The sequence below is a fragment of the Rhinocladiella mackenziei genome, assembly GCF_000835555.1.
Source record: "Rhinocladiella mackenziei CBS 650.93 unplaced genomic scaffold supercont1.2, whole genome shotgun sequence".
NCBI classification, from domain to species: Eukaryota; Fungi; Ascomycota; class Eurotiomycetes; order Chaetothyriales; family Herpotrichiellaceae; genus Rhinocladiella; species Rhinocladiella mackenziei.
In genome coordinates this window covers 3,579,398-3,590,419 of record NW_013550603.1, presented here as the reverse complement: position 1 = coordinate 3,590,419, position 11,022 = coordinate 3,579,398, and the positions used below count along the sequence as shown (strand labels likewise).

Here is an 11,022-nt window from a genome sequence, read left to right as displayed (position 1 = left end):
CTGGCCTTCCCTCCCATCGACGCCTGCCATCCGTCTGTGTATCCAAAAATGTAGAATGCAAAATCCCATCCCTCTTTGAAGGTCAAGAGAAACTCAACGCCATTCCCAGCCCCCTTCCGCTCCAGTAGAAATACACCACCACCAATGCTCAGTGGTTTCGTATCCCTTCGACCTAGCGTCCATCTTTGCAAAGCCCGCACTCACACTCCAAGACATAAGGAGGTCCACATCATCTACGTCGATCGCAAATCCCAACGCCCTGGAAACTTCGCGGGCGGTGATGCCAGGCATTTGCGCAACAAGGCCTAAAACGCCGACGACAAACATCTCCCACAGCGTCACTTGCAGGGTCCCGTGGATATCGATCCACGGCGGAATCAGGCCCATGTCGTCGTCTACTTCGCCGCGAGGAATGGGGATCTTGCGCCCGTCGAGTTTCGGATCGCCGAATTCGTACGCAGCCGTCGGGGCGATCTCGACACTGAAGCCGAGTAGCCCCTTGTCCATGAGTTTCGTCCTATACCCGACGCGCTCAGAGTCAAGACCATAGCGAGTCCGGGGTACATCTCCGCCAGGGCTAGCTTTCACTTGCCCTGTAGCCATGAGGTTGAGGACTGCGACCATCTCGCCATCGTCTACAATTCCGTCTTTCTCAAAAATCGCGCTCTCACCAACCAGGAATGTCTTGTCGAGTACTTCCAGTTTATACGCGACGGCGCGCCGCAGCATTTTCGCACTGATCATCCGGCGGTCCTCGAAGCGCTCCCAAAATTTGCGGGCTGCCTCCCACGTGCGTACGGCTGATAGCTGGTCGGTGTTCTGGTCTTTGTAGGCTCGTGAGATCATTTTCTCGTCTTGAAGCAGCTTAAGTGCCCGTAGCAACAGAGTTTCGCAGGTCGAGGTTGTTGGAGCGAGTGTCGAGAGCTTAGCGAACGCGACGGTCGGGTTGAATGTTGATTCAGGCGTGAGGACTGTGGCGAGGGCCCAGGACTTCGCAAGTCGAAAGTTCCGATCGGCGGTCTCGAGTTCCAGTTCATAGCGCGGTGTGTGTTGCAGAATGGGCGTTTCATGTGAGACAGGTCGATGACTGAGTCCGGAGACGATGGACTTGACCATATCGTCTTTGACAGGTCCAGGGACGATGATGTTATAACTCAAGATGCTGTGAAGTCGTTTTGGCTTGGTGAAGGTCAAGTTATGAGTATCGAGAAACTCTTCTCGGTGTGCAGGGAGGCCATCGATTTGCCTGGAATTGAATCTATCAAGGTTCTTTAACGCCCATTCCACAATACCTTGCCAATCTGTAGCCTTGAGGTTGTCGAAATCGACGGAGGCGACTTTGCCGGCTTCCAGGGCATCGAGGTATTTCCATTGGAGATTCTCTGTGAGGCCCTTGATGTCTGGCCGGTACTTGTTCGACAGTGTCTTCCAGCAGCCTTTGATAAAATCTTCCCTCTGGTCAGGGAAAAGGGTCATGACTAACGGCCAGTTGATATAGCTTTCGATTCCGCCTGCGAGGGTGCGGACGACAACCACAGAAACAGCGATGCGATAAAGTGTTTCTTCGGGAATGGTCCGGAGATATCGAGTATCTCGCTTGAAGTTTCTAGGCGTCCTTGTCTTATCAGGAAATACCCGACGCCGGTCTTGCCTCCTGCCGGATCCTCTAGCACCGCCTCCTCTTCGTCGCTTGGTTAGAGGTGCAAAGGCGCCATCGTCGTCTGTAGCCTTGCGCTTTGCGGGTCGATTTGAGCGTCGGACGCTAGGTGTCTTGGGTGGAGGTGGCATTTGCGTCAACTCTTCAGAATTGATTCCTGCAATCTGGGACATCCTTTCGAGAGAGGTTTGGAGAGCCGTCACGAAGACAGGCCATGATCCTGCAGGGGGATGAGGAATCTCAATCTCGGAGCCATCAGGGTCGAATTGCACGAGGCCGGCAAATTCTATCTCTGGGCTTTGAATTGAGTCTGCATATAGTGCTGATGGGACCATGTGATTGATAAAGGCGTATTTGGATCGCTGAGACAGGAATGTTTCGGACTCCTGTTCTTCCCAAGCGCGAACGCCCTCCACCTCGCATGCAAAGCGTTGCCAGTTTGGATCATCAGATTGAATATCCTCAAATTTGATTTTTAGTTCTGGGAGTTGAAGGATATCGTTCAACGACGATGGAAAATTTTGACGTGCTGCTTCAGCCCAGACAATTGATCGACCAGGCTGACGAGTGGTTGGCCTCCGACCCCTCCTTGCAGTTCTTCGAGAAATTGCCAATGTCGGCTTCCAGGGATTTGACGGCGTCGTGTCGAATCGCAGAGCATCTACAGGGGTTTCCATTCTCCAATTGTAGATTTGCACGGCTGGAAGTGACCCTAGAGATGGCACTTTGAGCGTGAGGAAGCCAGTGGCAACTGGCATTGGAGGTGGTGGAGGTGCTGGTTCTCTAGTCATGCTTCTGGCCGTCCTCGTACTCGGTGTTGTAACAGTTGACACCGAAGATTTGCGCCGTCTTCTGGCCGGAGGGCTCGGAGGGTTCTCTTGAGACGAGATTGTGCCCTGAGCCTTCTTGCCAACCAGAGGAATGCGTGAGCCTTCGGTTTTCCATTCAAGGGGTATATAATCGGCCGGCTCTGCATCAATAATCTTCTGTTTGACATCTTCAACTAACTGGGAAAGCGAGCTGATTTGTGGCAGGAAGATGACCGAACGTTTGAGGATGGGTCCGCTCTTCCCACGAAATGAAAACGTGACTGATTTTAGTTTTCCCTGTCCGCACAGAGTTTTGATGGCTGCCCTGATTGTTTTGAGTAACGGTCGATCCTCCTCTCCGGCTTCCTGCCATCGGGGTGTAGAGACACGTTTGAGAGTATAGGGATCATTTGGCGCTACTCCCGACGTTTCTTCTATTAGTTGAAGAATAATCTTCCGACATAGGGCGTTGGCACCACGGGTGTGTCTTGGTCTAATCGCATTTTGTTGCTGTCGAGACTGTGCTTCTTCTGAATCTCTGGATTCGGACCTTCCACCTCTCTGGGATTTTTCTCTTCGCGAAACGCGCTTCTTGACTGCAGAATTCAGCGGTTTCACAGTTTCCTCGTCACTCTCGTCGTCACTCTCCGGGGGAGTCGTTCGTTCAGGATGCTGGATGGCCACTGCCGCAGGAGAGCTCACTGTAGCAAGTTGGCTAACCTCATTTCCCTCTTCCTGTGTCACAACCGCGTCATTGTCATCAATTTTAGTTGTGACGGGCCCGACATTTGGAGCCTCGTCGTCTCCGCGAACCTTTTGCTTTCCGTTCATTGGCGGGATCCGGATAGACGGCTGTGTCTCACCAACATGTTCGACCGCTGGCGTCTTTGCAGGTTCAGGGGATCGGTCCCGAATCATCTGCTCCTCTATTTCGCTTTCTTGTTCAAATTCCTCAGCTGCGTACTCACGATTTGAGAGATTCTGGGCTTCTGATTCCAGGGAAGGGTAATCATCAGACTCTGAAGAGGTTTCGGAGAAGAGTTGTGAAAATTGACCTGGACTTGATGCCACTAGTTCTCCCGCTTTTTGTGTCGGCTTTCGCTGTCTGAAAGGCCTCCCAGATGGAGTTAGGGTTGCGAGCATTGATGTCTCGGGTGGTAGTGTAGTGGTGTTGTTAAGCTGATCGCCTGGAACCTGCCGCGGTAGCGTCTTGCCGGATATTCGACGAAGAGGAGCTTCAGTCGTCGATGCACCGGAGCTTATTGATCTATTTCTGAGGACTCCGGTCTGTTGGTTGTCTAGCCATATAAGTTCAGGCTCTTCGTCTGTGGTGTCCATCCAGGTATCGATCGGAACGACATTCTGAAGCAGTGTTCTCTCACGCGAGAAAGGTGTCCTGGTGGGAGCAACGTTTTCGTGGAAGACACCGAGCGGTGGGCATCCTTTCTTCTTAACTTTCGTCCTAGGCCGTGGAGTCTGACTGCTGCCTTTCGGTCTACTTGTTGAGGTCCGTGGAAACAGTGACTGCTTGATAGGATAATATCTTCGATATGCAAAACTGTGGGATGCGCTGGACGAGATGAATCGAAACGGCTGGACCTTTCGTCGATCATAAAAGTCCACAGTATGTAGCCGTGAAGTTTTAATTATCATGATCTGGGAATCTAATCGCACATTTTCAGGTCGTACACCTTTAGATGTAATGTAGACCCCACTAGACGGCCGATTAAGGACTGTTTTTGTCAAACGTACCCAGACATCATTGATGTCTCGCGGCAGGCCAGGCTCCGGTAAACCAGCGTCAATAGCGGCAACGAGAGTTTCATCAAATTCTGCTGGTCGACCTGCATATAAAGCAAGCCCAGATGGGTCGTTCATTGTTCCCTGTGAAGACTGGGCAGGAGGTCTCCCGGCATCAATCCTGGCTTGTTTGAACTGTCTCCGCCAGAACTTTTCAGTACCTCGCATGTATTTACGAGGGCGACCTTTGATTTTTTCTTCTTCCGAGTCCGACTGGATTGGACGTTGTCGAGGTAGACGAGGTTGACGTGGCTGTCGAGGTGTCTTCTCTCTGATCGGGCGTGTCGATCTCTCTCGCAGCTTCATGGTGTAGCCTTGCTCACCCCCTCCGACGATGATGGGCTCTCCGCTCCGAACCTGAATATCTGCTGGCGTAATTGTTCTGATAATATCTACAAAATCGACCTCTCCGTGTCGCAACTGGAGCGGTAGTGATGTTTGGAGAGGAAAGCCCAAGTCATCAGTTTCGATAGTAGCCACCGATACCGTATTGTCGTTGGCACCAAATTCAGCTGCCGGAGTAAGTTTGAGTGCTTGTTTGGCACCGGGGATTTGACCAATCTCGATCTCGTGTTCTTCAACCATCTGACGAAATGCATCCCATGAATAATGAAGATATTGAACAATACCATCCACCACCAGACTAGTGCGGACAATTGCTAGATGTCGTAAATGGGGTGGTTGAACCAGCAAAGACTTGCCAGATACCCGAAGCAACAGCGCTTCTACAGTTCGACGAACGAAAAGACCAGTGATCATCTGTCTAGCATTCTGTTGATAGTTAGCTGGGTCTGAAAATACTGCAAAATCGACTTTATTCTTACCCAATTTGTCAAGCCTGTTCTCCCGGCAAGCTGAACAGCATCAACCATCACATTAGGAATCAGTCGATCAGGGTTCCATTTCGCGACAGGACGCATCATATCTGTCTCTTCAAGGCTATTGTTGTTGTTGTTGTTGCTGTTGGAAAATCCAACAATCGAGTCATTATGGCTTTCCGGCTCAATGAGCGAAGCGAGATGCTGAATTGTTTGATCAAGAGACAGTTTTTCGGTGTCAAAGCTTTGCAGGTCCCCAACCCGAGGGTGCCGCACCAGCTGAACGAACTGTTTCAAATCTCCTGAAGTCGCAGAAGGACCAACGGCGGTCCTCACTCTCTTGAGAAATTGAAGTCGTTCAAGTCGGCGGAGAATTTTGACGAGAACAGCAGATTCTGCTGGAGAGTCTAGGTTAAGTTCTTCTGCCAGTTTTGTCTGAGGTATCAGACTCTGATCTGACAAGACATCAAATATTCTTCGTACGGCATCCCTGACGGATGACCCGCGCCGGATTGGGCCGCCATGGTCACGGAGTAGCTCAACATTTCCATCGGCAGGATGATAGAATTTCTTGAAGATCAGGCGGCTTGTTCGGTTACCTTTTCTGTAGACGGTCTCTTTGACGATGTAACCTTTCTTGTGCAAAGCATCTGTCCTCTTTGGAACAGACCGCTTGTCTTGACCTGTGGCTCTTCGCAGTTCCCCCTGCAAGATCCCATTCGAGCGCGCGGCAGCAATGTGAGACAGAAGGTCGAATTCTAGATGAGCAATCTTGGTGAAATCTGGAGGATGGCCACATATCGTCTCGTACATTCGCTCAGTGCTGACCCGGATTCGAGGACCACTGGCTAATCGAGCACGGCGAGTCGTCCCGATGGGCTTTGGAGTTTCTGGTGCACGTTGAGAGTCATCCGAACCTGAATAAATATCATCTGGATGACGGGAGCCTTCTAACTGGGCATCCACGTAACCAGGAAACTCATTTTCGACTTCTGCAAGTGTTGACTTGTTATATTGTTTGTCGTCGCCAATGGAGACTTCTGGGTGCCGTCCCAACCACGTCCAGATCTTGGAGAGAAGAGGACGATCAACTGCAGGACTCGGCCTTGGGCTGGAGCCATCTGCGGAAGGTAAATCATTCTCGAGCTCATCGTAGAAGGAGCGTGTGGAGTTAGCGATTTCATCGATGGTGACACCTGCCCATGGTATGTGACTGTCAGCATCGTGCACCTATACCAGCGGTAAGTCCTGCTGGTCGAGGTCATGCAGGGAGGTGGGGCAATGCATAGAAAGGTATGAGATGATTCCTTGCCACTGCAGCCAACGGCGGCGCCAAAACCAGAACTCACCTCGGCTTCCGCTAATTGCAATCTCTTCAAGCAGAAACTCGATCAATTCATCCAAGCCCTTCGCCATCTCTTGTGCTCCATGTCAAGAAGATTGTCCTGGACACGGTTCAGAGAAGTGAAGCCAAATTGAGGAGGTTCGAGTCCGTGACTGTGCGAATGAATTTTTTCTGCGGTTCACTTTCGAATTGAGCGGTCTTGGCATGCAGTGGTGTGGGCTCGTTCTGATTGGCCGCCATCCAACTCCTATCGTCCGGGCCCCTACTCCCGCAGTGGCACTGGCAAACGACTTCCAGGACTAACGAGTTCTGAGAAAATTCTCTACGCTTAAATGTTATGGTGGAGAGAGAGGGGGAAACCTTTAACAAGTCAATATGTTTCTATGGTGCTTCTAATGAGCGTTGCGCTCTGTTAAAACTTGTTCAGCCGCAGACGCAGGTGCGAATGCGAAGGCGATTGCATGTGCGAGTTGAGAGACTGACGGTTGGGATCTTTTTGGATTCGTACCCGTTGCAAACTTGTCGAATTTTTGATCCCCACACTTTTCCCCCTTGACTCCTCGAGGCGGAATGAAGCAATGCAAAACTCCACGAACCCTGCATTAGCACATGGGAGGAGGTATGATCGGAGAAACATAGCTCAAATTGCTCAGATCTGCCCTCCCACACAGACTGTACTCCGGATCTGCCACCGATGGGTCGGACATGGAGGGAGACAACTAGATGTACACAGGACCAAAGATAGGTCTCGGCCCTCGCTCTTTGTCAGCACAAAGAGGAATCCCCTTCAGCGCGAGTTTCGTCGACACTTCAAGATGCAATCGCTCTGGGAGGCATGTTTCGACGGTTATTGCGCTGCTTCGTGGGCTTCGACACAGTACTCCAGCCATCTTCCTCCAATGCGGCAGTGGTGCTTCCTTCGGGGGCCTGAGGAGGTTGGCTGGATCTCCAAGAGCCATTCGTTCGAGCAGATGGCGGGGTTCGTACAACTTCCTTGGGTTTGGCTGCCTTTTCGTCAACCAGTGCTTGCTCTTCGCCCTCCTCTTCTTTCTCCTCATCTGCAACCATGTCATTCATGCCAGTATCGGCCCGACGAAGAATATCAAATTTCGGTGTTGGTTGTGGGCTTTCCTCTCCATTCTCCTTTGTGACGTTATTCTCTTTTGGTTCTTTGCTTGGAGCTTCCTTTGACTTCTCAAGTTCGGCCTTCTCCTTTGCCAAGCGTTTCTCCTCGGCCTTTTCGGCTCTAGCCTTTTCCTCAGCCTCCCGTCTCTGTCGGAGGGCAAGCTGGCGTTTCTCTTCAACCTCCTTTTCTTTGGCAGCTGTATCGACTGGACGAGCGGCTCCAAATGGACTGGATTTGGAATCGGTGACTGGAGCGGGAGATTGAAGCGGATCTGCATCAGAGACGGTCCTCTTTTGCAAATTCAGCTTCGGTCTGGTCGCCGGGACAGGAGCCGGGGCCGGAGATGGGGGTTCACTGGCTTCTGGAGTAGGTGCCTTCGCCGGAGGGTCTGGTCTCATTCTAGCTCGCCATTGAGTGTCAAGCTCGGAGGCGGTAGGCTGTCGTTCAGGCGGGGGGCGTTCGGTGTACTCGCGTCTGGGAGGTCGAGAACCCTCTTGAGATCTACCCTCGCCCCATGCCGGGGAGTTCTTACGGAATCCTCCGGGGCCGTCTTTGCTCTGTTGTCTGCCACCTTCTCGAAGGGATGTAGGTGCGGGTGTCACAGGGGACAATGGCCCTTTTCGTTCCCAATTCGAAAAGTCCCTCACCTTTCCGTCTCCTTGGTCGAACCCACGACGGTTGCCCCGCTCGCTCCCAGCATCGGACATATTGTCGTAATTCCGGCCACCATATCCGCCCGGTCTGTCAGACACTCTGCGTTGGTTGCTGGGCAAATCCGGGAGGGGGCCCTTTCTCGACCAGTCGCTGAAGTCTCGTGTTTCGTGTCTCTCTTTCGCTGCTGCAGTGTCAGCTCATCACTTACAATTCTTTGGGGAAACTCACGAGGCTCTGCAACGCTGATGCGAACCTGCCGTCCTGCTAAATTGTTACCACTTTGTGCCAACGCAGCTTTGAGGCCATCTAAAGTCGCAAATTCAACATAACCAAAGCCCTTAGGCTTGCGATCCATCTTGTCTTCCACAATGCGGACATTTGTGACTTGGCAGTCTCGAAAGAATTCATTGACATCGGCTTGGGTGGCGTCGAAAGACAAGTTTGCTAAGTGTGCCGTAAAGGGGGGTTGGGTGGGGAGAGGGAGTTGCTCTCGTGCAGGAAACGTGTCTCGTCGCTCTGTTGCCCACAATGTTAGCGGTCTAATGGGCTCAGCACTCAGCACTCGGGGACCAATACTCACCCGGTAGTCCATTACCCATGCCGGTAGCTGAGCTGAAGGCTCGTCGATCCGTGCCATAGCTGGGTCGATTGTCGGATGCTATTGTTCGTAGTTCTGTTAGTGTTTTATTCTTTCCCGCAAAACATCACCATTTTGACTTAACAGAGTAGGCATACGAGGCAAAGGCATGTCTTCCATCTCATCGGCCCATGATCCATAGTCTGCAACAGTCAGCCGCCCGAAATGGTTGCACCCGATCAATGTTGGAACGAACTCTCATCTTGCAAAAAGGTCCCGAGGGACATTTTCTGATTCTTTTTGGGGGCTGTATGGCCATTAGCAACCGTATATCGCGATTCTGGGGACCCCGCGGCCATGCGCTGAGAGTCGGCTGGTGTTCATACCCATGATTGCAAAAATCTCAGCAGGCGCACCGAAATGTGCGACCGGCTGCGAATCGAGCGTCAAAGACAAGGGCTGAGTCCAAGTGCGTCTGTAAACACCCCGAGACCAGCCGAAAGTGATGAAGTAATTGGTGTGAGAGATGTGGACTGCGCGCCGTGGATATTGGCGCACTGGGAACGAGAGCCTGAAAGGTCTGCAAAGTGTTAGAATCTCCCCCGTCCTGCGGTTCAAGTTTCTTTCCCGACTCGCGTATAATAACCAGGCTTGGCGAACTGCCGACGCTGATTCGCCGCGAATGAGGACTCTTCCTCTCGACTTGCTACCAGCATGTCTGAAAAAAGGACGCCAGAAGATCTTCCTGACCCTCTTACCAAACTCTTCGTACAGCCCTTGCTCCCCGCGTTAGGGGTTGGGACTGCTACAGGTACACATCTTGGGCAGAAAACCTTTCACTTTGTCACTGATAGATGGCCAATAGGGTGCTGTGGTGTCGCCTATGGAAGAATAGCAGCAATCCTCATCTCATCACCCACTCCAGGATTATATACCGCTCTTTCCGGGGCACAATGGTTTTGCGCTGGCTCGGCCTACTTCTGTATGTCTTCTACCCCCCTAAATGTTTCCACCAAACTGACCCAAGAGCGAGATTGCCGCAGTGTCATGTTAGGAGGTCCATTGTCTCGGGACAATGGGCTTCATCGTGTTGCTGCAAGTAGCATCAGTGGAGCAGTTGCCGGCGCAGTAGCTGCGAAGTTTGGTGAGTGATCTGACTCTGGGAGGGCAAGCATGTTTTGACCACTCTCAGTGCCCCGAGGAGCTGTGGTTTCTGGAAGTATTATGTTTGGGATCCTTGCAGCTGTCACTCAAACAGGACTGAACTCTCTCGGAGACCTACCTCCTACCTCTAAGATGCCTTCAGTCCTAAAACAAGGGGTAGCTAGTTTGATCCCGATGAAAGCACTCTCGGATAAAGAATATGAGGATCTTCTTCAGGACAAGATTCTCAAAATCGAGGCAGAGATTTCAATTCTAGACGATCAGATCGCGGAGCTGCGGACAGCAAGTAGACAGCTAGCTCGAAGCGAAGCAGCCGAATCGAAGGACGATCCGAGATGAAAGGACACCAAATTCATCACAGTCAGACTACCAAGCATGAACCTCTTCCATATGTTCAAACAGTGGTCATCAGAGCCGACGGAGACAATGACGGCAAAAGTTACTAAACCTCTAATACTGTTCGCCTCTAAATACTTTACTTTCCCAAAAATAAGTCATGGAGAGAATACACGACTACCTGTCGAGAACGAAAGATCGAATGTTCATTCCCGAGTCGAATGGCACTGATGGTTGACCGGAATCCAAACACGTTTAGTCGGGCTTCCATTTGGATATGCCACGTAGAATGACATATCCGCGTGCATAATTGGGGTTGGGGCACCAGGGATGCCTTTGGAGACTTGACAGATCAGCGCCAGCATGATAAGAGACAGCCCGAGGACATGGAATACCGACAGCCGGAGAGTTTCTGCGAATTGAGATATAGCAGTCTTGAAGCCTGGGTGGATCAATTGCTATGAATTTTCCTGTTCCTGTTGGTGAAATAAGGAGTGGGAATTCGTTTTAAGCATAGTGTGAGAGCCCGTTCAATAAGCATTTGAGCTTGTCATCGCCGCGTCATTACACAGGCTGAGTCACCAATCGATAGCTAATTTGTGTGCATGGATGGTGATTTTGGTACTTCCATATGCAGTGAGGTCAATGTGGTTTACACAGCCACCAACCCCCCAAAATTCCTCGCATTTGGCCCGGTTACTTGCGACATTCTTCCTCTCCACCTTGAGCATGCATT

At 51.4% G+C, this 11,022-nt stretch overlaps 3 protein-coding genes across 3 annotated transcripts; 1 reads left to right on the top strand and 2 right to left on the bottom strand.

Annotated features, from left to right (window-relative positions):
• Window positions 1-93: 93 nt before the first annotated feature.
• On the bottom strand, window positions 94-6,500 carry Z518_03063 (uncharacterized protein; the record flags this gene model as incomplete). The annotated part of the gene is made up of 3 exons (XM_013420089.1): window positions 94-5,037; window positions 5,091-6,280; window positions 6,434-6,500. The coding sequence occupies 3 exons, from the start codon at window positions 6,498-6,500 to the stop codon at window positions 94-96; spliced, it is 6,201 nt and encodes a 2,066-aa protein (XP_013275543.1).
• A 739-nt stretch (window positions 6,501-7,239) lies between these two features.
• Z518_03062 (uncharacterized protein) lies at window positions 7,240-9,145 on the bottom strand (the record flags this gene model as incomplete). The annotated part of the gene is made up of 5 exons (XM_013420088.1): window positions 7,240-8,390; window positions 8,438-8,725; window positions 8,790-8,867; window positions 8,945-8,989; window positions 9,043-9,145. The coding sequence occupies 5 exons, from the start codon at window positions 9,143-9,145 to the stop codon at window positions 7,240-7,242; spliced, it is 1,665 nt and encodes a 554-aa protein (XP_013275542.1).
• A 355-nt stretch (window positions 9,146-9,500) lies between these two features.
• Z518_03061 (uncharacterized protein) lies at window positions 9,501-10,289 on the top strand (the record flags this gene model as incomplete). The annotated part of the gene is made up of 3 exons (XM_013420087.1): window positions 9,501-9,597; window positions 9,652-9,930; window positions 9,979-10,289. 3 exons carry the CDS (start codon window positions 9,501-9,503, stop codon window positions 10,287-10,289), a joined length of 687 nt encoding a protein of 228 aa, XP_013275541.1.
• Between the last annotated feature and the right edge of the window lie 733 nt (window positions 10,290-11,022).